Source organism: Scomber japonicus, chromosome 3 (genome assembly GCF_027409825.1).
Source record: "Scomber japonicus isolate fScoJap1 chromosome 3, fScoJap1.pri, whole genome shotgun sequence".
In the NCBI taxonomy this organism is placed as follows: domain Eukaryota; kingdom Metazoa; phylum Chordata; class Actinopteri; order Scombriformes; family Scombridae; genus Scomber; species Scomber japonicus.
This window is the reverse complement of record NC_070580.1, coordinates 6118270-6145807: the sequence shown is the minus strand read 5'-3', so window position 1 is coordinate 6145807 and position 27538 is coordinate 6118270. Positions and strand designations below refer to the sequence as shown.

Sequence of the window (27538 nt, the reverse complement as noted above, 5' to 3'; positions counted from 1 at the left end):
TAGGCCGAGTTAGCTGGTGTCCTCCTTTTAAGAGGCTAATTGGTAGCAGCATTAGCTTTAAAACTGAGCCCTTTACACACCGTCTGAAATAAGTTAATGATATTTCGGCTGAGGTCACTGGATTCCCAGCGGGTTTCAAGTGATTAAGTTAACCCCCCCAAAAAATGGCCCTCTAAATGTTCAATTCACTCAAATTACAAGTAACAATGTAGTTCACCTTCTTTTTCCAGGTCCACCTGTGTAGTCTCGCTCCCAGCTGTCTAATCAAGCAGTCTCCATGCAGAGTGTGTGACGGTCAACGCTGCTGTCCAATGGATGTGCGCCTATCATCCAGGGTTCAGAGGTCACATCTTTTTGCGCCATGTTTGTTATGATGAGTGTCAGAAACGAAACAAAGTGAAAGTCATCAGGAGATGATTAAAATATATATAAGGGTTTTATTTTGATATTTTACTGCGTTGAGATAATGTCTTTATTCTGCTCCAACCACCAATAGTTTGATTTGGCAGTGTACAATAGACCTAATACATGACAGTTTTAAAGGGTTTGTTTTTTGATCTATGAAACAAAGTTGCAATGATATAAAATAGGCTACACATGCAGGAGAACATTGCAGACCTGAATAATGCAGCCATACAGTGGGGATCCACTGGTATGCATGTTAGGAAAATGTATAACATTTTAAGTCTGGATGAGACTTCAGTGAGCTCTTATTTGCTCTAAGGTCAACCTGAGATACATGAATTGAGGAGACTGGGATGAGAGTAGATTGGTTTCATGAAGAGACCTCTCTGATGTCTCTGTCTGAGATCAAAAAGAGACACAAAAGTTGAGAAAATCTGAGACTTTATTGAGATCTTGATGAGATCCCCTTTGAAACTTACAGGGAGTCCAAGTTGAGATTGTGTGCACCTGTTTCTCAGGAGAAACAATTGAGAAACAGGAGCTGTTGGTTGGATGGTCATGTACGGACAGAGTAATTCCTTCTGTTCATAATGACCATTACAAGATACCTTCATTATGCTCAGTGATGGGGGGGAAAATCCACTGTCCGCTTTCTGTGAAAAAATGTATTAAAAAGTTGATATATATGAAGCTTCAGTCGTCCAAATGAGTCAAATCAAGTAGATATGTTTCAATGTTACAGTCTTTTTAGTGCCAAAGAGGGAATTTAATGCTAAAAAACTGTAATTGTGGAAGATATCCTCATGATATGACTAAGTCAGACTGCTGAAGCCTCATATAAGCTTCACATCTACTTTTAAATGACTGTGTGGGCACACTGTGGAGATCTTTTAATAGTCAGTATGAACAGGAGGAATGATTACAGTGAGGAAAACCTTTCACTGTTCATATGGACACCTGACGGCTGTTTTAAGACAGATGTAAAAACCATGAACCCATCCTTTTAGCATCATTACAAGGGGCGCCACCAGGGACTTTAGGCCTCATGAAAAGATATAACATTGGGCTCCAACACCACACATAGGCAATGCCAACCTCACCTCTTCCTGTGAAGGCTTGCAACTCTCTTATAGTCCAATACTAACTGTACAATATCTACTGACTGAGCTGTGAAAATAGGAGACAGGAGACAGACAATTTGTTATAAACAAGGACATTATGGCATTAGTATAATGAGTACATTATAAATAAAATGTTATGATTTATTATCTATTAATGACAATGACAATCATCCTAACTTCTCACCCCCTTATGGCACTCCTGATCATTACTAATAATCAAATAATACAAGTGTAATAGATTCTGTAACAGGCCATTTGCCTAATGAATATTACTTTTGAGTGCATTTCTCTGATAATACATCTGTTAATATATCTTTACTTTAAATTAAATCCAAGACATTCAGTTGTAGTTGAGTATTTGTGTACTGTTGTTTTATTATTTATTACTATCTGAATATTTCTATCACCAACAAACGCAAATCAACTTTCAGGAAATCGAGAACATGTCAAGTTCAAAGTGAGGAATACATTCATAATAACAGAACAAATCACTCTGTATGGGTGAAGAGTCAAAGACAGGTAAAGAAATGAAAAGAAAACAGGGATAATTTTACATGCAGCAAGCACCAGCTGCACACACACTGTGTCCAAAGTCCAAACTTCTGACTGGTGTTGTATCTATAAAATAATCAAACAGCAATATCTTCTATTTAGAGACAACAAAGGTCTTACACCAGCTAAAAAATGGTGTAAACATACATTTTCACCATATTTCTTGTGTCATTTGTACTGACTTATCATCCCGTCAGTCATATGTCCAGCACTTTGTACTGCATTGCCCAGCTGTTAAACAAATAAGGTTTGATTGATTGATCGTGTTTGTTCTGCTTTAAATCTTCCGCGTGCGCTCCAAGCGTAAGTGACGGAGCTCTCGCGCATTCTACGTACGTATTCTACGCAGCGGTGGAGCAGGAGAGGGACTGCTAGGCTAAACACTGTCCACAAAAGACGTTTTCTTTCTGCGAGCTACAAACGAACAAGCCCAGCAAAAAGCCAGGCGGGGAGGACTCGCACTGACAGTCTCTAGCGACTGTTTATTTCCAGCAGCTGTACGTTGACCTGCGTTATTCCACATACAGCAGCAGGTGAGTCACAGCATCGGCTGTTGCAAGTGTCTGTCGTCTGGAACTGTGCTATATAACATACAGCGACTGTGGTAACGCCTTTCTATATAGTGGTAAGCATTAGCAGGGTTAAATCATTAAAAGGCTGCACGTAGTTGCACTTTAGAGGCTGTGTGTGTCCGCTGAAACGCTTCCTCATGTCGTTGCGTCTTTGAAAATGTATACATGCTACTGCGCATGCGCGAGAAATGACGCTCTTAGTTCATGTAGGGTGGATTAGGATAATGTGGGACACTTTGCAATTCTGACTTGTTCACCATATTTACATATGAATCCAATACATTATATCAACACATAATATCATTATGAAATCCCTGAGATGTTTCCTTGTTAAATCAGAAGACAATATTGTACTATTTTTTAGGCTTAGAAATACTTTGATTTATACAAAGCAGCCTTATCTGCCAAAACCTATGGCCTATATGTTGTTTTTTTGCTTTCTCATCAGAAAGGTTAGAAAATTAGTAGCCTGTATGTTCACATGTGTAATGTTAAACAATATAACTTACACAGTTTGCATATACTTGTTAGCTTTAAATAACTGAATAGAAAAAGTGAGAAATGCACTGGACTCTAGTTGTCCCACATTATCCTAATCCACCCTACAGTATAAATTCATTTTCCCACTTTGTTTCTCATGCAGAAACCTGAATATTCTACATTTTTCTTCACTCTAAATTGATGAATAAACACATTAAAAAAAAGAAAACAACACAAGTATAATCTTAATTTGCCTGAATTAGTAGTTTGGAGAGGTACTGTACTTCTCCAAACAGTAGAAGTAGAGTAAATTTCACAGTCAGTTGATAATTATTCTATCCCCCCCCCTCACAGATGAAGGTAGCAATGCCTGAGAAACATGTCACACAAAGAAGATAATGAAGGGAAAAGAAGGTAAGCAGCACACACAAACAAGCATGACAATCCTGACAGTGCTTATTGGGCCACTGGGGAAATCACTTCATGTAAATGTAATGCAGCAGCACCTTGTTTCAGCTCTCACCGCACTGAATTGTACGGCAGCATCCCTCCAAAATGCCTGCCGATCGTGTACCACCCAGACTACAACATCACCTTCATGGGCCTTGAAAAGCTCCATCCGTTTGATGCGGGGAAGTGGGGGAAAGTCATTCACTTCTTGAAAGGTAAGAGTGGGAGACAGTGTGACAGACATCTTCCTGAGCTCATGTGTATGGAATCACTCAGAAGACATCAGAGAGAGAGAGAGGGAGAGAACAAAGAGGAGATGGAGAGGGGAGAGGTGAGGTGTAGTTGCTGGAAAGGGGAAAGGCAGAGCAATAGAGCACAGATAATTGGAAGACACTCCCCGTGGGAGCCTGCTCAGGTACAGTAGATGAGACCCAGTGCGGGTTTGTCAAGGCCGAGGATAAACAGTTGTTGGCTAACTGGCACGACTTCACACGAATTTGTTGTCAACTCACCCTGGATCGTCTTTGCTACAGAAAGCGCCGTATGCAGCTTAATGAATTCACAAAAAAAGTTAAGAGTGCAAATAAAGAACTGAGCCTGTGCTGACAGTGAAAAACCTGATCCTTTAAAAAATGATGTACTCTTGCCATATGTGGAGAAGAAGTGAATGATATTGCAAATATGTATATGAAACTTGTTTTGTAATAGATTTTAATGAGCCCTCTGTGTTATAGTCAAAGTCAGAGACTTAAAGTAAAACATGAGCCACAAATATGAGTTTTGATGTAGTAATAATTGACTATAGTATGAACCTAAAACTTATCCTAATCATGTTATCTGACAGCTGCACATGTTTCATAGTAACATGTGCAGCTGTCAGATATAAACTGTTTGTAAGGGGGGCGGCAGTATGGTCAAAATGAATATCAGGATCATTGTAATAAAGCAGAAGGAACATTAATATAAAAGGCTGAATGACAAACAGCCATCACTTTAACTTCTAGATCAAGCCAGTAAAGTTACATATTCCATGTCTGAAAGGGGCTTAAGTGTCTAGCAGGATTGAACTTTTGGTTGGACGCAGCCCAAAGGTGACAAAACAATAACCCCCCAAACAAACAACCCCCCCCCCCTCAAAAAAAATGAAATTGAAAGCATAATACATAGTGAAATCAATAAATCAACTCTTAATCCTACTCCTTCTCCACTATTATGATAATAATAATAATAGTAGTAGTACTAGTAGTAGTAGTAGTAGTAGTAGTAATGATAACAATAGTAATAGTAGTAGTAGTAGTAGTAGTAGTAGTAGTAGTAGTAGTAGTAGTAGTAGTAGTAGTAGTGATAACAATAGTAGTAGTAGTAGTAGTAGTAGTAATAAACTTTAGCTCCATAGCACCTTTCCAAACCAAGGTTACAAGGTGCTCCACATAATACAATATACACCATTTAAGCAACAGAATATCATACACAAAACAGAATAAAAGCAGTGCTCAATAATAGATAGATAAATTAAACAAATATAAAATTAACACATTAAACAATTTTTAAAAAATCCATGTTACTATGGAACATGTGCACTGTACTATTCATTAATTAATAACATTTCTCTATGTATTGACTTCCTTTTTCCATCAATTTTGCATTATGTGTACATACATGAATTCCTATGCACCCGTATATACATTGACTGTTATCTGTATCATATAAAAAATATATCAATGTATTAACTAGTTTTATTTATTATAGTATTTATAATTATAAACTATCTTTATCTTATATGCATATATTGACTCATCAATTAACCAATTATCTACAGTATATACTCTATGAATATATATATACATATATATATTTAGCTCCATTGTGAAAGTTTGACTTAGAAAATGAGTATTGAAGTCCGTGTTTTTCATTGTAACAACACTTGATATTTTCAGTCTGCTGCCTGTTTGACCCATTTGACTGTGACTGTGAACCTTGGTTACAGAGGAGCAGTTCATCACTGATGGGAACATTGTGAAAGCCCGTGAAGCCACTGAAGAGGATCTGCTGGTGGTTCACACCAAACGCTACCTCAACCGATTAAAGGTAGCATCGCTAACCTTTTAGTGTGTCTCTCTCTCATTATGACAGCACGGCATGCTCACCGCAGCTCTTCATCTTCTCCTATCTTTATCTTCTCTGTGCAGAGAGAGGTACCGAGGAGCTGATAGACCCAGCCAGCATTTTAATCGATTTAATTGTCATTAAAATGAAACATTACTGCATGTTCACATTTAATATTTCATTAATGTGATTCACACCAAACCATTTGTCGTTTTCCATCACTTATTATAATGCAGGTGACATAAGAGAGCAGTGAGTTCTCATTAAAATGCGGCGGATCATCTCATAGGGGAGATAGTTCTCACTCACATCGATCATGTCAAGCATGTTCAGAAGATGGCACCTCTCTGAGTCCTTCCAATCAAAACAGTTTCATCACTTTTAATTCATCAGCCCCAGCAGCTGCTTATGATCTACATTCCTTCTGACTTTCAGAGTTGATGTAGAAGGCTGCATTTGAATTGTGTGTGGTCGTTTCCTACAGTCAGTGTTACAACAATACTGACAAGTGGTTGTAAATCTCTCATAAAGGAGTGTCTGCTGTAGGAAAAGTAGAGCTGATAACGGTAATTCTATCACATCAAAGACTTTGTATTTACTCTCTCTCTCTTCGTCACTGCATGCAGAACCAAACGTTGGACGGCTCCAGAGAGATACCTCAATACTCTGCATCGCATTTGCATTTATTTGTGCTGTCCTGTTTTCACAAGGCTCAAGCACTGGCAATGTTATGTCTTTCTTTTGGTAACTTTTCCACACACCCTAATATCCAAACCCTGGTGGACACAAATAGGAAAAATGAGCTTTCTATGCTTTTCATTTGAAGTCCATCTGTGTTTTTAGTTTTAGTGATAGGGTCATAAAGAAGGAAAAAGGTCAAACACTACAGTCTATCTAATGTGTTCTTTTTCACTTCAGTGGTCTCTGGTGGTGGCAACAATTACAGAAATCCCTCCTCTGGTGTTTCTGCCTAATTTCCTGGTGCAGCGAAAGGTGTTGAGACCTCTGCGGACACAGACGGGGGGAACAATAATGGTAGGAATCTGACTGCCTGGTTCTGTCTGTGCGTGTGTCTTCATCATGTTTTTAATTGGTTGTGCTCCCATTTTTTCGCTGACTATCCACTCTCATTTGCCAGAGAAATAAAAAAAAAAAGGAGATCATGTTCTGAAGTGAAGTAGCTTTGTCAAATAGTGATGTGATCCACCATCAAATTCATCAACATCTTCAGGTGCTTTACAGCTCAGACATGCAGCACCTTTTCATTATTTTTTTAGATTAAATTTACCATCAATTAGAGAATTTGAAGGTAATTCCACGAAAACAGCTTGCATATTAGATATGAAGTATAACTCAATATATCTTCCCCTCAAACATCCATTATCCAGAACAAGACTCTGAAATCCTCTTCAGAAAGCATAAAATTCCCATTTATAGTGTGAAAAAAGTATTGATTATAACTTTATAGCTGAAATAAATTCAAAGTACATAAGCAGACATTTGGCACATTTCTCTCTGTGTCTGACTAGTATTATAATCAGGCTGTTGTTGCCTAATGTCATCCCACCGGATCTGTGGAGTACAGGTGTATAGCACCACTGCAAATCTACAATCAGTCCAGCACATGGATCACTATGCTGGTAGTGAAGTGTTGAGCTACACAGAATTTAGATTTGCTGGGCTGCTGTCCTCTGTATACTACTTTATCCCCTATAAAAAATAGGCTTAGACAGGCAATTTATCTGTGACTTTTATCTATGGATGACATTTTCAGCTAAATATGAACAAAGACAATTATGTTGTATAACCTTTAGAAACTTTACATCCCCTTCAAGCTTTGTGTTTGATGATGCAGCATTAACAACAAGGTTTTCTAGGCATGATGGTTCAAGAGGATTTCATTGTACATTTTAGGCAATTGTTGTTGCATTATGGGAAATAATGTTATGGACAGCTTATGGTGTAATTGTTTAGTCCTTGCTGATAGAAGAAAGCCTGAGGGGGCACAAGTGAAGAGAACACCTGTGATGGAGCAGCTCGGCATCTGCTGGAGGGAAATTACCTCTGTGAAAATTCTGCTCCATAGAAGAGATAGAAATGATTTTTGTTGGTGCTCCACAACGCCACATAGTGACTAAAACTGGACTAGCAGGACCAGGATCTTCTCAAGTCTCCTATCCTAATAGGTCTGATATTATATGAAATTGTAAGCAGTTGGTTTGGCAAGAATCAGCCCATGGTTTTTGACAAATGGGGTCAGTATTGGTGTGGTGTTTTTGTAAGTGCTGATGGAGAAATCTTCATTCAAATACAGCATTCACAAGGAAGGAAAGCATCCAGATTGATCTTGCGATGGTGGGACGACATGCAAGATTAATCAGCCATGTGAGGTGTGATGAATTAGTCAACAGCCTTGAAACTCAATCAGTAGAATTATTTGGCCCCTCCCTAATCGTGATTTAATAGGCAAGGCACCGAGGGCTATTTAGTTTTCAGCTGCCACGCCAAGTATAAATAGCAGAACACTGGCTGACTGTGGTTTCAGTTTGTGCCTCTCACACAGAGCGGCTATAATATTACCGAGTCATGGAGGACAGGCAACATTATAAATGAATAAGACATTTATTTGTCTTCTGTGATACTATATTGATAGTTTCACTAGATATTAGAGGTTGACGAACTGTAACATTAACCTGGATAAACAGTACTGACATTCCTACACAGACATTAACCAGGAGTCTCACACTATGTAGCCATGTAGCCCCCCAATCTCCTGCTGCAAGGACTTAAAGGGTTAGTTCACAATGAAATGGGATTGTATGAGGTACTTATCCATACACAGTGTATTACCTACAATAGATGGTGGTCAGATTGCCAGCAGAAAGCATTTTAGCCATCTAAAAAGGCCAACCTAAAAAATTCAAATCAGTTTAAGTATACCCTACACCTAGTCTTTCCTGAAAAATACCACAAGACAGAAATAGTTGTGTCAAGAGTAAAAATAAAAAAGGTAGAGAGATTCTTGTCCCTTTCTTGCTTCTGCACAGCTGGACAGTCTCGGTGTGAAGTGGATATGAATGTTGAAGGACAGGTTCACACTGTTTCAAGTCTGTTTTAAATCATCAGTCAGGCGTCTATATGAACAGAGAAAGAGGTTTTCCTCACTGTAATCATTCTTCCTGTTCATACTGGATATTATTATTCAAATGTGCTTTCAGTGGAGGTGATGGAGGGCAAAATCCACAGTGTGTCCACACAGTCATAAAAGTAGAGCTTCTATGAATCTTCAGCAGTGTGTCAGTCATATCAACTGGATATCTGACACATTTACAGTCTTTTTAGCATCAAATTCCCTCTCTGTGTTTCCCTGTTGAGCTGTGGTGGAAGTATAGTAACAAAAAGAGGAACTTTGGCACTAAAAACACTGTAACGTTGAAACATAGAAGATGAAGATTTGACTCATTTGGACAGCTGAAGCTTCACACTAGCTTCAGATCAACTTTAAAACACAGTTTTGCACAGACTGTAGATTTATTCCTCCATCATTTCCATTGTAAGTGCATTATGAAGAGATCTTCAGTATGAACAGGAGGAATGATTACAGCAAGAAAAACAGGTTTCAATATTTTGTTCTTTAAAGTGTCAGATTTGAAAAGTTACAGAAGTTGTTCAATTAACGTTAAAAGCTGTTAAACCAACCAGCATACTGACAGCTTCACTCTCCAGCAGAGTGTTGTGTGATGTGACAGTAAGTTGATTAAAAACTGTCAAATATCTATAGAGGAGCAGAAATGCCCAAACTGCTCTTGTCTGGGATGAAGTGAAATAGCTTGAGTTGATCTCCTAAAAAAACAAAAACAAACTGAAAGTGATTGTGTTGTCTAACTTTCCATAAATTCTCTTCCAGGTTATGTTTTAAATTATCTGGGTTGAGCATTTCTTGAGGGTTTGTTTGTGAGTCTTCTCCTCCCCTCCCACTGAAAATGAAACTGTTGATTGATGTTGTCCTCTTGGAGTTGCTTACTTTGTTTTCAGTGGAGCATGAGGAGAAACTAGGCGCCTCTTCTATTAGTCCTGTTATGCAAAAAAGGAGGAATGAGAAACAGGAAGCTCATACGAAATATAGGCTAAGTATGGCTGCGTACATGAATGTTCATGAGCTGATCAGCGTATGTATGATATGGTTTTCAGTGCATAAACTTGATATAATTACAAATTACATCAGGCCCAGCGTCATGCCACAAGTCTTTTCATCCAAACAGATGCATTATTGGTCTGATGGCTGATGGATTCGTGCAGATGAAATTAGAGGGCAGCGTGCCTGGTACTTTCTGTTATCCTGAGTGCTTGTTTTCCCCAGACTGAGTGGAGTGTTAGAGCCACGGCCAGAGTGTGTGTGCATACATGCTAATGTGTGTTATTACCCATCCATCAGAGAGCCATATTGGTATTTACACACAATCTCCTCAGCTCATATCTCCTCCCCTCAGGCGTCCTACACGCTGAGCTCCAGGAATACATGGCAGAGAAGCTCCCTCTGTCATTTAAGAGAGAAATCCTGACCTGCCTTTTTGAAAAGAGCAGCCGGCCGCTGTGCATGTAATAGCATCAGGACTCGAAATTAACTGTTTTTGCTCTTGTAAAAGAGTAGTCACAACTGTCTCCACTTAACAACCACTGTCACAAACTGAAGTTCTTTTTTTATTTCATTTTAACAAATCTTTCCTAAAGACAAGGTTATACACATTTAAATCAATTTTAACAGTGCAATTTTTATTTAGACACTTTCATACACTGCGTATTGGATGACACGTAAGATAAATATATACCTATAAAGTAGGGCTGGGCAATTAATCGAAAAATAATCGAAACCAACATTTAGAAACTCTAATTGTCTTAATCTTGCTCATGTCAATTAATGGTGGTGTTCACTGTTGCCATGACAGCAAAGGTTGTATATCTTTAAGGAATTTGAAAACTTGTCTCCAGTGATCATTTGAACCCAAACCATGATCTTTACATAGTTCTAATCAAGTCAACTAGACATTAACCACAGCGTCACACCTTAAAACATCTTTATTATCACTCCCTATAGATCCTCATGTGTGAGGGCAGCAGTGTAAAATACTAAACTAAACAAACTGTGAAAATACATCATTGTTCATCAAGGGTGGAGATAATCGTTCATTAATCGTAATCAAGGTTAAAAGTTCAATTAATCATGATTTAGATTTTTGCCATAATCGTCCAACCCTACTATAGAACCAGGACTCTCTGTATGTATGTCTTCTGCATATCTTGAGAACCGTTCATCCAATCTACTTCACACTTGGTGGTTGTGCTGCCGGGGACAGAAGGATGTGCAGTGTCGAATTTGGTGCAATTTGGACATTATAATAATAATAATAATAATAATAATACAACTTGAATAAACAAACAGAATGAATAAGCAGCTTCTGTTCTGTGTCTGAGTGTAGAATATACTGTCTAGATGTAAGGACAGAGCAGCTGTTTAGGTGTGAAGCACTTCTCTGAATCGGGAAATGAATTAGTATTACTGTGAGTGGATATTTTTACTCAGGATAAATTAAATGAATTGGAAAGTACATATAAGGCCTTACTAGAAATGGCTAAATAACGTGCGTAATAGACAAATAATGAACAGGGTTTTCCACAAGAAAAGTTGGGGGATTGTTTGGTCGCATCACGGAGTAGCTAGAGTGAGATGTCTTTCCTCTCTCCCGCTCTCTGCTGTAAACACACAAAGCTGTTCGCAAGCAGCTGCTATCATGTCTCTGCGGGTCTCGCTGCTTGTTTTCAGCAGGAATTCTAACTGCTCAGCCTGGCTGTCAGATGGTAGCTGCAGCCTCACCGTCACACACTCACACACACACACACACACACACACACACACTCTCTCTCTCTGGACTACACACTATTCTATGCTGTTTGGTAGCATGCTTTGTCTGGCGGCAGACTGGATAGACTGTGTGCAGTTTGGACGGTGTTTTGAATGAAAGGGCTCTCCATACAGTCCCAGGTACTCATATTGTCTCCTGGACAACGGGACATCCTTCATTTCAAGCGTGTATTCATCTTAGTAACAAAGAAGAAAAACAGAGTAGCTTCTTTGGGATTTTTCTTGAATGCAACTCACACGTCTCAACTGTTTTGGCTATTGTGAGGTGTATTAGATAAGCCTTCAATGGTTTCTTAAGAGGATGAGACAGAGGAGCAACCAGCCTTAAATAACCCCTTCCTCATGTGCACATCAGGATTAGCATGTGAGACAAACACTGCTCTCTCTTCTCAGGAAAAGTACTCTTATGAATAGATTGAACATATAGTGTGGCTGTAAGAGAAGTCCCAAAGGAAAAGTGAAAATGCCGTCTACCACTGTTTTTCTTTAGGTGTATGAACGCTCCAGCATTTCATTCATTTACATTTAAAGGAAAAATTCAATATTCGGGGGGAAACATGCTTATTTGCTTTCCACAAGTGAGGTGAGAGGATTGATATTAATCTCCTGCCAGTGTATAAAAACAGAAATGCATGTGTGATTTATGGGAATCACTTGCTGGAACTGTTTCTCGATGAACAACAGTTTGCTTGTTGGTCCAGCACTTCTGCACTGATGCAGTTGGAGAGTATATCATTGTAAACTCAGTGCTGACACAATGCTACAAAACTTGGCAACCTGACCGTGACGAGCATTTTGGAAAGCTGCACACTCACTGCACCTGGCTGTTGTTCGTCAAGAAATGAACAAACTGAATGAAACTCACAGTGAAAGCACAACTTTGTTTCTATTCCCTTTGACAGGACATAGTGGATTGATGGACACGTCAGCTGTTAGGTGAAAACCTGTAAACATTTAATTGCACACCACCAGTGTTGCATTAGCAGGGAGGTAAAGGTCACGCCACTAAAGGGCAAGAAGGAAATGAAAAAATGTCTGATTACAATTCCTTTGAACCGAGTAGCTCACTCTATAGAAACACCCAAAGACCTCCAGGAGGAGATACTGTATATAATGTATCATCTCTGTATGTACATTTAGAATGCTCCTTCATGTTTGGGGGTGTCAGATTTATAAATGAAAAAAACTAATAGAATAGGTTTGGTAACCATATAACACTATTTGAAGTTTTTTATCCAGATCTCTGCACAGAAAATCAGCATTTGAATGAACTGCCTTGGGACATATTTTTAATTTCATAAAGAAATTCTCTCTCTATATATGTATATATATATACGTATATATATATTTATTTTCGGTTCAATAAACATGAATCACTTTATGGTGATTGTGAAAAGTCACTTGATTGTTGTTCCATTTTCTGATTCATTTGGAAAAGGTCATTTTCTTTCATAAATTGAAATTGCGTATCACTCAGAATGAGGTCACATTCATACTTCTGTCTGTGCTGATATTAAATGTTCAACTGAAATACGTATCTTCCACAGGCAGGAAAACTGGCTGTTGAGAGAGGATGGGCTATAAATGTAGGTAAGTGAGTTTCCAGCACAATCAGCATGCATTTCAGTTACATGATATCTGACTCCAGTATGTGAGTGAATTAACTATCAGTGATCAGCTCTGTCCCTTATGACATACAGTACGTTTTCAAGGAAATGTAATTGCTGCCAGGGTTAAAGTCACTGTTAACACACATTCACCACCAGTGAGTAAAGAGTATCCTCCAGGCAACATTACATTTATTACAAAATGTGTTTGCTAATTAGTAATCTACTTGTATATGAATCTCATGTTGAATGTTATTAAAGATCCCCTCCAGGCATGTTTAAAGATGTAAAATACTCTACTTTGAATAATAACTTGTCTCTGATATGAGTTTTCCCCACAAAAAAAGTTCAAAAAATCTTTAAAATTACATCTATTCCTTCTCCCTCATTTTAAATTCCAAATTCTATAAATATTTAAATATATTTCATTGCAGAAGTTTAACTGTTGGACACAAGATGTCTCCTGCTTCACTGTAAAAGTTCATTCTCAGTGTTTGTGCACTGGAGGTTTCAAGTTTCTACATCACGCTTGTGTAAGTTACGTATTGGACCACTATTGGCTCCAAACTAGCTGTGATGTCACAAATCGTGTTCATAGGCCCACTCCTTCAAAACAGATCTTCAATGAGTTCCGAGAAACTTTCCACTTTCAGTAGATTAATGGGAAAACAGTTTTGTAGTGTCAAACTTTACACATACAAGCACAAACATTAAGCAAAGCAACACATTTTTGAGTAGAGGGGGGCTTTAAATGACATGCATTGATGAAAAATCTATTACACTGATTTTAAAGTCTGCTTATCAGATCTTAGTATAACACTTAATTTCACACTTGAGTTTCAGGACAGTTTTGACAGCAGTCAATGTCAGTCATAGTTTTGTACCTGCTCCACTTTTATCTGAGGATCAGCTGTTGATTGACTCGGCCAAGATGCTGCCATCTGGTTTTTACGCTGATTTTTACAATGTAATGTGCTTTTGTTACCACTAGGTGGCACAAAAAGTCGTGTACGAACGAGTACAACAGGTAAAAGTTCAGCAGAATGAAGTAAAAGGTCCAGCAAACCCAAAATGTAATGTCACCATATGAGGACGCAGGGTCACAGGAGGTTAAAGCCACTAAGCAAAGACCTGAGGCTTTAATCTAAAGCTATCATGCTAACACCACCTTCATCTGTTTACAACAGACCTGAAATCTTCATACTATTAGTGCTTCACAAACAGAATATGTATCTTATGTAAATATCACCACCTTAATGTCTCTCTGGGTCTTTCCAGAAGAGCTTTGGTAGTGTCACTGATCACCGATACACAACTATATCTGTTACTTTCATAGTAGTGGTACTTTGATAGAAAGTTGTGCACCCTTTGGGAAATCATGTTTATAGTAAGTATGTTCAAATTCTTGATACCATCCTTGCTCAGGTGGGGTGGAGTACATTTCCTTTCTAGCTTGCTGCCATTGGTGCCTGGGAGTACCAGGTCTTCAGCTAAGGGTTATTCTTTATTTCGTCCCTGCTTTATGAAGCAAAGCAGGGAACCAAAAAAAAAGCCACATCAGACCATTACTTTGTACCTCCTGCTTATTCAGCGACTTCACACCTTCTGTTGATGAATCAGGGAAAGATTGTTCTGCATAAATAAACATAATTTTTAATAAAGATATAAAGGCTGTTCAGATGCGTCCCACATCTGCATATCGTGTCTCAGCACTATGAGGATATAAAGGCTTTATAACAGACACTTTTTGGGAGTCAGGCAGTAAATGATGATCATATTTCAGCCGTCGCCTTACTTGCCTTTATTAATATTCTACTCTACACGATAGTTTAATGAACATGAGCATAGCAGGGCAGAGGGCATCATAACTCTTAACCTGAATGAATGGTTATCATCCACATTAAAAAAAGAAAAAGCTCTCTCTCCATTTCTGCTCACTGCTGCTCTTCAGGAATTTTAGCAGCCATTGAACGGTCTTCTTCTGCTGTCAATACACACATGGTTGTATAACACAGGGAAACAGCAGCCATTTTTATAAGCAGCAATAAACTAGATAACGGCCCATTTAAAATAGGCAATTATGGTCGTTTTGAGTAATAGACTCCTCAGATGTGCAGTGACCTGCTCGACTTGTGTAATGGCCCTGACATTGAGCCAATGGATTTTCTGTATCCCAGGAGGAGGCTTCCACCACTGCTCCGGCGACAAGGGAGGGGGCTTTTGTGCCTACGCTGACATCACTCTGGCCATCAAGGTAAGACTGATGTAAACAATTTTAGCTCATTGGAAACACTCACTCGAACATGGGTCATTATCACATGCAGACAGTAGACTTATGGTCAGATTCGAGGTTAGTCTTATTTGATTAAAGCAAAATTATGTAACTAAATGAAAAAAATTACTTTGTGCAAATGAGAAGTTACATCTCTTACTTGTTATGGTATGGCTAGTAGCTTATGGTGATTAGCTTCAGCTAAATGAGGACTATGGATTTTGACCCCTATCTTTTGTTTGATCACAAAAAGTAAAACAAGATATGAACATTAATACTATAGCTCACCAGGATGCATGTTTGTCATTTCTTGAGAACTGGATATCATGTTCCAATATGGTATCACATTCATTCCTATGTAAATGTTTTACTTGGTGCATATGCCAAAAGCATCTCAAGGCTTCCTTATGTGGTTTTAAGCCCATGCAACACAGGCAATGGAGTCTCCCTCATAATTAAAAGTTACATAGTCTTGCTTTAAAGCTTTACATGAATATGATACACATGGTAAAATGTTTACATGTAGCTATACACTGTTCAATATAAGTAAAAGTGAAGAAGAAATCTATAGTTCTCTCATAAGAGGAGAGGAGTATGAACCAGATTACTGTGGACATTTCTGCACTTCAGCTCAAATATACTGTGGTTTAGTCTCAAAAGCAAAAGTTGCACATGAATATAAACTGTGAATGTGTCATCTTCAGTTAAAAAGACATTTATTCCCATTCATGTCCCAGTTTCTGTTTGAGAGAGTGGAAGGCATCAGCAGGGCTACCATCATCGATCTGGATGCTCATCAGGTGAGCCGATACCATTACCTCTCACTGTGTCAATGTGCAATGCTGCTTAGGAGATGACATTGATGATGACATAACCCCTCCTTTTACCATTACACCAATCAATGAAGCTCCCTGCGGGCCAAATTGGCCCATATTGTCATATTCAGTGGAATGCATATAAAAAAAAAAGCTGAGTGCAAACCAGCTGTGGAGCAGCTTTGGGTAATATTGGACTATCTGTAGGATATCTGCATTAATTTCAGTTACTTGTATATTGGTATGTGTTAACACTGTGGTATGTATGTTTTGAAAAATCATTTTATCTTTTTATGACTTTGGAATACATGATCATTCTGTGTATTAGTGGCAAACACCTGAAAAATAACTGTTAATAACAGTTCCATATAGATGTTTCAGTGTTTTATTGCTATATTGTACATATTTGATATGGCCTGTAGATTCAAGACTTGCTGTAAAAAATAGTATTATTGAATTTTTTATATAAAGACTGAACTGCTTTATTCTTATAACCGAGCTGTCACTATTCATTTAATGTGCAGATATATTTATTTAGTACCCCGCAGTCGTAATAGACAAATCTATAACACAAAACTGCCAGACTCAACCAAGTATACTTTATATCAACCATGTTCTTTTTCTCTGAAAGGTTTCATAAAAAGAAATCTGAGCTGAAATCTGTCTGAACTGGAAGTATAAAAAAAGTGTTTTAGCCTCACTTTTAGCCCCACTCCAGTTGATTATCTTAACACGTCTTTTTGTCCTTTCTCTGACTTTGATAAAGTTATCAATATTTCTTTCTTCCTGTATTGATTAGGGAAACTCTTTGCTCTTTCTCTTTGACTTTCTCAGTTGCAAGCGGCTCTGAAGGAAGGCTTTACTCAGCTGAGGGTTGTAACTTTGGTTTAGTTTGGGAATTCAGACCACAAAGGGAAAAAGTATACATGTTGTTGTTTTTGTAGTTAGAAATGATGTTACAGTAAAGCAGTCATCTGAAACTAGGTAGCCCATTTCCATCTTTTACATTTACTCTCTATAATTGTATTGAACAGTATGTTCTTCCTGTTTTTACATATCTTGTTCATCAGATCACCATTAGTGGACTGAACTCATCTCGGCTGTAGATAACAATAACTCATCTTTTTTGTGTCTCATCATAGTTTAGTCGTACTTTGTGTTTCAACATAATGACTTGTGTCCTCCACCAATTAGCCCTGAGAACTGTGTTAAGATTGATGATGTCCTGAGGTTCCTGAGGTCCAACGTAGCTATACTTTACATGTGGACACAAGCAGTAGACTGTAAAAAAAATATGGACACAATCACCCATTGATTTGTTAACAGCCATTTTGAAACCTTGAGTTGGGTGATTTGACATAGCCATGTTGGATTTTTGGAGCCACAAGTGGCCAAGAGTGTGGAGCTGACCATAGCGTTAGGTACTAGCTTGGGTAGCACAGTGCATTTACAGTCTATGGTTAACTTTGAAAATGCTAATGCTAATTTTCGCTAAACCATTAAAACAAAATGTCCTGACCAGCTGACTCCTTAGAGGGTTGTTTAGCACAATCAAACACTGAACAAGACTTTTTTAGGCCACCAAAATCTTGCAATTAACTTTCATGAACTGGAAACAGACTGTGAAATAATGGCAGCTACATCTACACTCTGTGAATCTGGGGTTACACCATGGTTACGCTACATAATCAACTTTGTCGCCATGGTAACAACTTGTCAATCAATACCCTAAAGTAGATCCTGCTTTATCATCCATTTTACTCTAAATGGGACCACATCTTACAAAATGAACAACATGTTGTATTGAAGAAGACTTGAGTGAGACCATTAACTTATTAGGAAATTGGAAAATAACTGAGGTAATAAATCAAGTGAGAAGTAGGGTCATTTTCTCATTGACTTCTATACAATCAGACTTCATTTGTAGCCTGTAGAGTCGCCCCTTGCTGGCTGTTAGCGAGAATGCAGATTTAAGGCACCTCTGCATTGGCTTCACTTTGCAAATCAGCAGCTACCCGCTTGGGATCAATACAGATGCCGAGTAAATAATTCATGAAGGCTGAAGAAGAACAAAAGAGCAAATCTGCATGAGGGCATGGAGATGGACCTGAAGTGCCCCTCTCAGCAGATAATTAGGAAGAGGGAAATATTGGGGATATGCAGTAAAATCCTAATTACAACCCTGAAACATGACACATAAAGTGCTCTTGTCCTCCACATAAATTGAGTTTACGGCTCGAAAGCTGTGCTCATTCACCCAGTCAACAACAAAACAATAATGATCAATTTTAGGTTCATTTTATAACTAGCTTGACTGGAGCCCTGCTGTGGAAACACGGTCCTATCTGCCTCTTATGTACTGTTTATACCAGTGTGGACTGTCTGTGTGTGATACGGTACCCTGAGAATGATTTTATGAGAAGAATACCTGTTTATAACCCTTTACTAAATAAAGACCAACAGTGATAGTTGACCTTCTCTATTGACACTGAATGACCACAACAATGCAAACGCCATTGCTACTTTCTGAGGTGGTGTTGATGTATCGCGCTGCTTTGCTTAAAAAGGTGTTTCTAGTATTTTGCCAATTTCATTTACATATGGTTGAGTGACATGTATTCAATTATGTGAATAATATACTAAAGTCCTCAAGGTTACCAGATATCTCCCGGGTTAAACACTGACATTGATTATCGCCACTATAATAAAACTTAATGAGGGAATTTCCCTCCAGAATCTAGTAAAGCTTCTCTGGAGGCTTGAAGTGGATTAATACCTTACTTAATGTCAGTTCTATCTACTGTTTGTCACCCGTCTGTATATGGAGAAACAAAATGTTAAAGACTTACAAAATATGAGAATCCAGTTGAACAAAACCACAAACTGCAATCTCAAAATAGCACAGAATTGGATCTGCAAGTGTTGACACTGTGTCAACAACAAATCAAGATTAGGTTACCTTTCAAAGAACCACAGCACTGTTGTACTGCGCTGTATTAAGATGTAACCGTATATTCTTACTCGTCAATCATTATTTGGTAGTCTGACAGTGTCTTTGTCCTTTGTCAGCCCTAGAAAATTTATTTCGAGAAAATCCATCCATCATCTGTATCATTATTCAACACATCCAGTATGTCTTTAGAAATGTGTTATTACCACTAAATTATTGACACGGCTAATAAATACTGTATACTTTAGGACTAGAAGAAACCGTAGCTGATTATCGTCACTTTCTCCTCCCCATTAATATCCTGTTATCTGGTCATGGACATCTACTACAGAAGAAAACATCCCTTCTTTTCCTTTCAGATGAAAAAGAAAAAAAAAATCTAGATTGCGATGCTACAGTCACGCTGCAGTATTGATTACGTTACTAGTGATAGATGGGTCTAACATTTAATACAGATGTTTAAGCTGAGTAAGGGAAGATATCTGTTATAAAGAACTGAAGGGAAAGGCCTGCTTGAAGCCAGCAGTGAAGCTTCTGGCCGACACTAACAAATGGCAGTGAAACAGCAATCTTTTATAGTACAGTAGGGGGAGAGGATAAGACTAATAAGCCGGCAGTCACTGGCAGCATATGAGCTGATTTATAGTCTCAGGCTGTGTTTTAGAGGTGGAGCAGAGCATTCACTTACACGTTGATTTAGTCATTACCTGCTGTAAGCCCTATACGTGCCTTCAATATAGTTTATCCATACAGTACAAAGTTAAACTTAGCACAAAACTTACAGTGTTCTATACTCTTTATATAGAGTGATAGGGTTTCTTTTTCATTGATGTTTCATGCTGTTCTAATTTACATATAGAGAAGTTGTGTTGAGTAGATGGCTGATGGATGAGAGGATACTTTGAAATGACGTAATGACATACAGACAATGAGGGATTGGTGTGATTTCAATGGCTGTCTGTCGAGCTTATGCTTTATGTCAGAAATCAGAGTTGGTGTGGATTGTTACATTTGTTTAAATGGAAGACTACATTTAAATTCCATGAAACCAAAAAAACAGCATGCTCATCCAAAACAATCTAGAAAGACTTGAAATCTTGGATTATTTGACAGTAGAACTATTGGCCAAGATCATCTTTGTCCTAAAATGTTTTTGTACAACAAAGGTCCTATTTATTAGTTATTATGTTCTACCAGGGATGAGTTTGAATGAATTTTAACCCCTTGGCCAGTGGATTAGAGATTAAGTTAAAATTTACCCTTAACCAACACTTCGGTTAATGAGTTTAACAGTGACTATCGGATGACTTGAACGATGAAGACTGACATTGTTTCATGGACTGATGAAGCAAAGAAAAAGGAATTCATCTTGAGATGGCATAAGCATCTCCAATGTTGGTCCTCAGACTCAGCTTGACAGAGTTAGTCATACATTTTCAGTGTGAACTGTACTTCATCAGCCACAGGTGGACTTGAGATAGGTTTTTGCTAACGGCTAATATTAAGACGTCAAAGCTCCTGTGTGTGTGAGTATGTGATTATAACGTCTTTCATATTATTCTGACAACATACTCTTTGGGTCGTAGAAAATTCAGCCAATCCTGATAAAGGTTGGCGTAGTCATGTATTGTTTTCTACTCTTTTATATTCTCAGATCCATATGAGGGAAGTTTATAAGACATTTTAAGTTTTAACAGGTCATACCAGAGCCACATGCAGAGCTTTAAAAGGTTAGTCCCATTATCTACAGTTTTAAAATAGTTGATAGAGTAGTTCAGCATTTTGGAAAATATGCTTATGCCCTTTCTTGCTGAAAGTTGGATAGGATCAATACCAATCTCTCATTCTTTACACAAAGTGTGTACTGTAGCTAGAGCCAAGAGGCTTAGTTTAGTATAAAGTCTCATAACAAAGCTCTTTTACAAAGTTTAAAGATGTCCCCAGCAACACCTCTTAAGCTCACTAATTAGCATGTTGTGTCTTGCTCACGTAACCCGTACATAAGCAGAAATGTAAAAAAGCTAACTTTTTATTTACACAGCATTCAACAATGGATTATACAGTCACTCGGGCATGATGTTTCAGCTGACACTGAGTTGTCCTGCTTGTCGCATACATCCTCCTTTTCATCCAGTAATACTAAACTTGGCGTGAAGCCTAATCTCTCCCTGACAGCAGCCGGGCAGTTTGGGTGACAAATGGAAGGATGGGAATGAAAAAAGATGGAGTAGCAATGGCTTTTTTAGTATTTTTAACATTTAACGCCTACAGACGACAAGATTATTTATCCCTCATCTGGCCCCGTCAGTCACCGCGGTGTGTCTCAGGTAAACAAACGGGCCTGAGTGACATCTGCGTGGACCTTGACACAGTAAAATGATGTAGTGGACTGTCAGAATGCTGTGAATAATTGCTTGCTTTGTGCTACACATTAATAAAGCACCATCAGGGGTGTAAATCCAATTACATGATTCAGTTTGCCAGTGTTGGATGATTTTTAAAGAGGCAGAGACAGCATCAATATATATATATATTTTTAAAGTTTGTTGTTCCGCTCTGTTTTAGGGAAATGGACACGAGCGTGACTTCTTAGATGACGGACGAGTGTTCATCATGGATATGTATAATCCCTACATCTACCCCGGGGATGGATATGCCAAAAGTGAGTGAAAGCATCTCCAACTTGCTTTTTTTAACCTTTAAATCTGCCATCTAACATATATATATTTACACTGCATGGTTTTAATAGTTACATATGTTTGTTTATGTGCTTAAAAGTGAAGTATTTTGTGGATGAAATAAGCTCTCCATTTCCTCCCCTGATCCCTGGTTGGAGTGGAGAGACCTGCCTCCTCCAGTCTCAGCCCCTAGATGTCACTCAGTATCACTTTAATTATGCTGTGATTTCCCTCAGCACTACCTCTCACTCTATTAGCACTCAGCAGGAAATCTGTCATGCTGGAGCACAATAATCATGGCGTTTACACAAATGAATCTGTCAATACATTAAAGCTGGTCTGACAGCAGCCACATGTTACCATTTAACCCCCGATTCAAACAATGTTGTACGGACAAAAATGTTCCCACCTTAAGAAATCCTCCCCTTTCAGCTATCTTCGTTTTCTGTGAATTAATTGAATGTACATTTTATAATTGTGTTTCCTCTTAAATAAGTGAAATAAATGTACATTCTGGCTTGTTTAAGATAAAACCCACACAGTCTCATTCTGCTTCCTATTTTTCCTTCAAGACATTTATTTCCTTTTTACCATCAAAGACAAAATCACTCACAATTTTTGCAGTTTTTTCTTTCAGGTCGAGCAAACTAGCAAGACTAGACTTGAAAAACTAGCCGTACATGCTACTGCGGCGTTCTTTCCTGCCTTTGTCGCTTCATTCTGTTTGAACTTTGAAACATAAAGGTCTCTTAATTAACCTTTTTACATCATTTGCATTAATTATTGTAAATATATATACTTATTAATTAAATCACTGCTGCAGAATTACATTATATGAACTGTACGGTTAAAGAAGCACAATTACCTGTCTGAGGTCTGAGCTTTGTAGAATTCAGTTATCAGAATTTTTTTTTTTTTTCAGCCTTTGCGCTTCCTCTGTTGAAAGAAATAGTGCAGTAATTACCAGCATGCATGTACACTAAGTCCTGTAGATCTAACCATAGCTGTTAACAGTTTATAAAGGCTGGATTATTGATGATGCACATTTTGGATCCATCATTCTTATCTTTATGTCTATGTGTATATTTGTGTGTGTCTCCAGGAGCCATAAAGAAGAAGGTGGAGCTGGACTGGGGCACTGAAGACTCAGAGTACCTTCAGAAAGTAGGGATCCACTCCGAGGGAGCGCTGAACGAGGTCCGACCGGACATCATCGTCTACAACGCAGGGACGGACATCTTGGACGGGGATCCACTCGGAGGACTCTCGGTCTCACCACTGGTACAATATCTGCTCTGTCAGACACTCAACATCTAAATTATTCAGGATGGGGTTGTGAATCTTGTCTCTAGTGTGAAGAGTTATTAAGCAAAAGGGGCTGTAAATTCCCATTTTGACTTATTTAATGTGATTTGAAGGCTTTTAAAGCAGGTAATTGAACTTCTTTTGCACAAATTATTATTCATAGTGTATTTTTTTCTATTAGAGGGCATCTTTGACTTTTTTTCTTACCGTTCACATAAACAGGTTTGTACTTTTGACTTTTCATGAATGAACCAGACTTCTTTTGTACTGATTAATCAAACTCATGCGTTTCAGATCCATCTAACCCTTGGAAGTGCTCCAGCTGATAGTCACTGCAAAGTTTTTCCAAAGGAAATGAACGAGACAGTCTTTTGTGAAACCCTAGATGGCTGACATAACCACCCCCACTTCACAACTCTATAACAATATCTCTCCCATCTTCTTTATCAAGCGTAACAGTGGATACAATGCATTCCAGCAGAGGAGCACATAACCGGAGGGGGGGGGGGGGGGGGGACTTGGAGTGGAACTAAAGTCGAATCATTTGGGAACAATAAACAAATGAAGCATGCTCTGCTGCTGGCGAGGCGATCAAGATTCACGTTAGTGAGATTTATCGGATCAGCGCGAAATTATGTGAAATGTAAGAATAAGAAAGAGACAGAAAAACTGCTCTTCGATCAAAACGTCACTCAAATCTAAAATATCAACCAGTCTATCTTTCTTTTGGATTCAATGAAAATGAAGTAGGAGAATCTTTTGTTGTTTGTCAGTCAGTTGTAACCTTTGAAGAATCTAATGAGAAAAATGCTTAAAAAGAAACTTGCATTCATGTTTTTGATAATGTCATTTCAGTATAATTCAACTCTGCTCTCAATATTGTTACCAGATGATAATAATTCAATTTATTTACAAAAGACAGATGCAGAGAATATAATTTTTATTCGTTTACCAAAGGGGGGGGCATGACAGAAGTTTGGGAACAACTCAACAATGATGTTAGATAAATATAATACCGTAAAGCCTCAACACAACTTGTAAATATCCTGCTTTGTCTTTATTTTACTTGGCTGTAAACACAGGATATAAATCTGTAGAAGCAGTTCCAAATCACTGCACCATGGCAGTGGCTGTAATCTGTACCAATCTGTCTCTTCCAAAGCACTGATTAGTTGGGTGTTTAGTAAAAGCATCTGCACATCAATCTTTATCCCTGTCTACTCTTAAGAAATCTCCTTTAAGAGTAATAAAGACCGTTCCTAGAAGTGAAAAATCTTCATCTGTTGCTGTGTTGCTATCACAGGAAAAATATCAGAATGTAGAAATTGGCAGGCCCAGCTGGGTCAGGTCACGTGATTACGTCATGTAGCTCATTTGTCAGGAAATTTGAAAGCATACTGAGCCAAATTCGGATTTATGACTTCCTATGCGCACAGAGATTTCCTGCCAGTGATCCTCCAAATTCTAGAAACTAATCGGAGCAAATAAGGTGAATCTGCAGAAAGTGTCAGTGGGGATGCTTGGCATGAAAAACCTCTTAACACAGCTTTACTAATTGTTAAAGTTCTGGTTGTGTTGCAGACACGCCTTATTGGTTTAAAATCAGTCCTTGTGTTATAAATGAAATTTCTGACGCACACTGTTCACACTTTCAGTCTCTAGACAAACAGGGAAATGTGTTTCTTTCCGGTCCCTCCCTTACATGCTGCCCCGAGAGATTTAGAGCCCCACAGTGGAGAGAAGAGATATGGGACACTTCCACACCTCCACTCCCTCCTCAGGGGAAGGAAGGGAGCAACGACACACAAACATTAATCAGCAGTTTGACAGGATTCTGCATCTGTGGATAGACTGACAGCTTTTCTCTTTCCTCCCTCTCGGCCAGGGCATTATTAGGAGAGACGAGATTGTGTTCAGGGCCGCGAGGCGACGGGGCATCCCCATACTCATGGTGACATCGGGGGGATACCAGAAGAAAACAGCACGCATCATCGCGGACTCCATCCTCAACTTGCAGCAGCAGGGGCTGATAGGAGCGGAGGCGATGGAGGGGGAGGGATCATCACCGCTGGTGTCCAGCATGATGGCCACCTCTGGATCAGCTGGATCCAGATTCACTGCTATCTGATGGTTTAACACTCACAGGTGTTGTGACAGGTGTTGTGGGCACTGAAGTAACTTTATATCATGCAGTTAGCGTGTGACAGGCAGCTATGGCATTGTCAGGTTATCGCTGTCACGCAGAAATGTGTTTATATGAAATTTCTGACAGCAGGGTTACACCAGGCGTGTTTGCACATATAAAACAAACAAAAAATGAGATATGGTACATTTTTTACATTTTTTATGCGCAAGTCGGCAGTTATTCAAAGGGAATAATCATTCAAAGAGAAAAATGATACTGAAACAATAGCTTTCTCCTAATTTCATAAGCTCTCACATGCCACAAAAAGAGCTGTTTAAACTTTAATCAGTAAGGGAGTGATGGGTTTTATGTTTAATTTATGTTCGGGGCAGCATTTTAAAGAGGTATTCTTTCATCTCAGGAAATGTAATAATGTAATTTGTGAAAGATATGATACATTAATAGTCCGTGAAATGACACAGAGGTTTGATATTCTTACAGATGCACTGTAAGTGTATTAATTATCCTCCATCGCAGTTTGTGGTCATGGAGGTGAAACACAAGACAATTGCACATGAAAGAATTAAGTGATGTTTAACCATCATACAGAAGATATTTTCATCCCTCATTAGAATTTTCATGTATCATTTCTTGTATTACATTTTGGTGTTTTTCCCTCCAGATTATATAATAATCATAATGAAGCTAACAGTGTGTCATTAATCAAGTTCGACCATTGATTGGTTTTTGTACTTTAATGCGGTTGGTGCTTTATATCTGCTCTGATTTCTGCAGGTCATGTTTACAGGAAGCCCAATATGACTTTAATGTGTTTTGTCTCTTATCTTTGAACAAATCACAAGCACTAAAAATACTTTCAGCACTTTTAACTGTTGTGTGGTGAAAGTAAAGTTCACCAACGTTCCCAAAGCTCTTGAAAATGGATGTTGTTGTTGCAGTGTGCGTTTTGGACATGACATCAAAGGTCCAAAAACTGAAATGTGTGTGATTAATGAGCAAGCCGGTACGCTGCAGCTTTTCATGGGTTTTCACTTCTGATCGGTGTGCCGTCAGACACACAGAACTCCCCTAATGATGTACACACACAGGAGATGTTTAAAGAAAGGGACAAAATATTAGATCAATATGATATAATGCAGCTGCTGGAAGAATATCACAGTTTCCAACAGACTTTCATCACACATATGTAGAAAACTGCAGTCTTTATAGGTGTGTGTACTTTTAAGTAAAACATTTAAGTTTGAATTTGTATCTAAAAAGTTTTTTAAAAGTTTTAAGTGACAGAAGTTTTGTGCTCCCATCCTTTACTCATAGATAACATACTGATATCCATACTGTAACTTTAGCACGTTGGTGGCTGATACTGGAGTTCATGTTTAACTCCAGTCTGTTAGAACTTTGGGAGTGTTGGTCATTTTCCCCATAAGTTATAAAGTTGTACTCATGAAGTTAATCTTTGAAAACAGGGAACATGATGCCATCACTAAAAAGGGAGACAGGTAGGGAAAGAAACACGAGCAGTCAGGTCATCAGAAAGCATGTAAACTAAGTTAATCTGGATCCAGGCCTCTGAACACTAATTCAACTACACTATGTCTGGTGCTTTGTTCTCAGCAGTTCAAGAAAGGAATCGACTTAGCAGAGCTTTGTAGGCAAGATTAAGAATGAGAGCATCATCTTGCTGCATAGCTAACTACCAAACTCCATCCATGAAAAATAGTCACACGAAAATAGCAACAAACATGGCTAACACAGCTGTACTGATTATTGTAGGTCAATGTACAGAAATAATTGTTAAATAGGCAGACCTCTGACTTATGTGTGAACAGTAAACTGCTCTTAATGAACATTATACTCTGAATCTGCCAATTGTCTGTATCGATGCCATGTCATGAGTTGCAGGTAGATGCCCATAGGGAACCACGTATGCAAGCCTTTCATTAGCCTTGTGAGCTAGTTGTCGGTCATGGAATAAAAGAAAGAGGCAGAATTAGTTAGCTTGAGATGCTATTGTGTTCCATGTTGGTAGCTGACTGCAATGTGTGTATTGCCATTAAACTTGGCTAATCAGCTAGCAGAAGCTAAAATGCCATTTTCCCTATTCTGTGTAGGTCTTTGTTGTCAGATTTGATCAGATACACATCTGAGACAGTTTCGAC

General features: G+C 38.5%; 1 protein-coding gene across 1 annotated transcript; it reads left to right on the top strand.

The window, feature by feature from the left end:
• Nucleotides 1-2435: 2435 nt before the first annotated feature.
• Nucleotides 2436-26123, top strand: hdac11 (histone deacetylase 11). Its single transcript, XM_053316804.1, has 11 exons — nt 2436-2611; nt 3485-3544; nt 3647-3795; nt 5568-5668; nt 6605-6721; nt 13154-13196; nt 15391-15467; nt 16223-16285; nt 21816-21912; nt 23031-23209; nt 25119-26123. The coding sequence occupies exons 2-11, from the start codon at nt 3510-3512 to the stop codon at nt 25359-25361; spliced, it is 1104 nt and encodes a 367-aa protein (XP_053172779.1). The 5' UTR covers nt 2436-2611; nt 3485-3509; the 3' UTR covers nt 25362-26123.
• The last annotated feature ends 1415 nt before the right edge of the window (nt 26124-27538 follow it).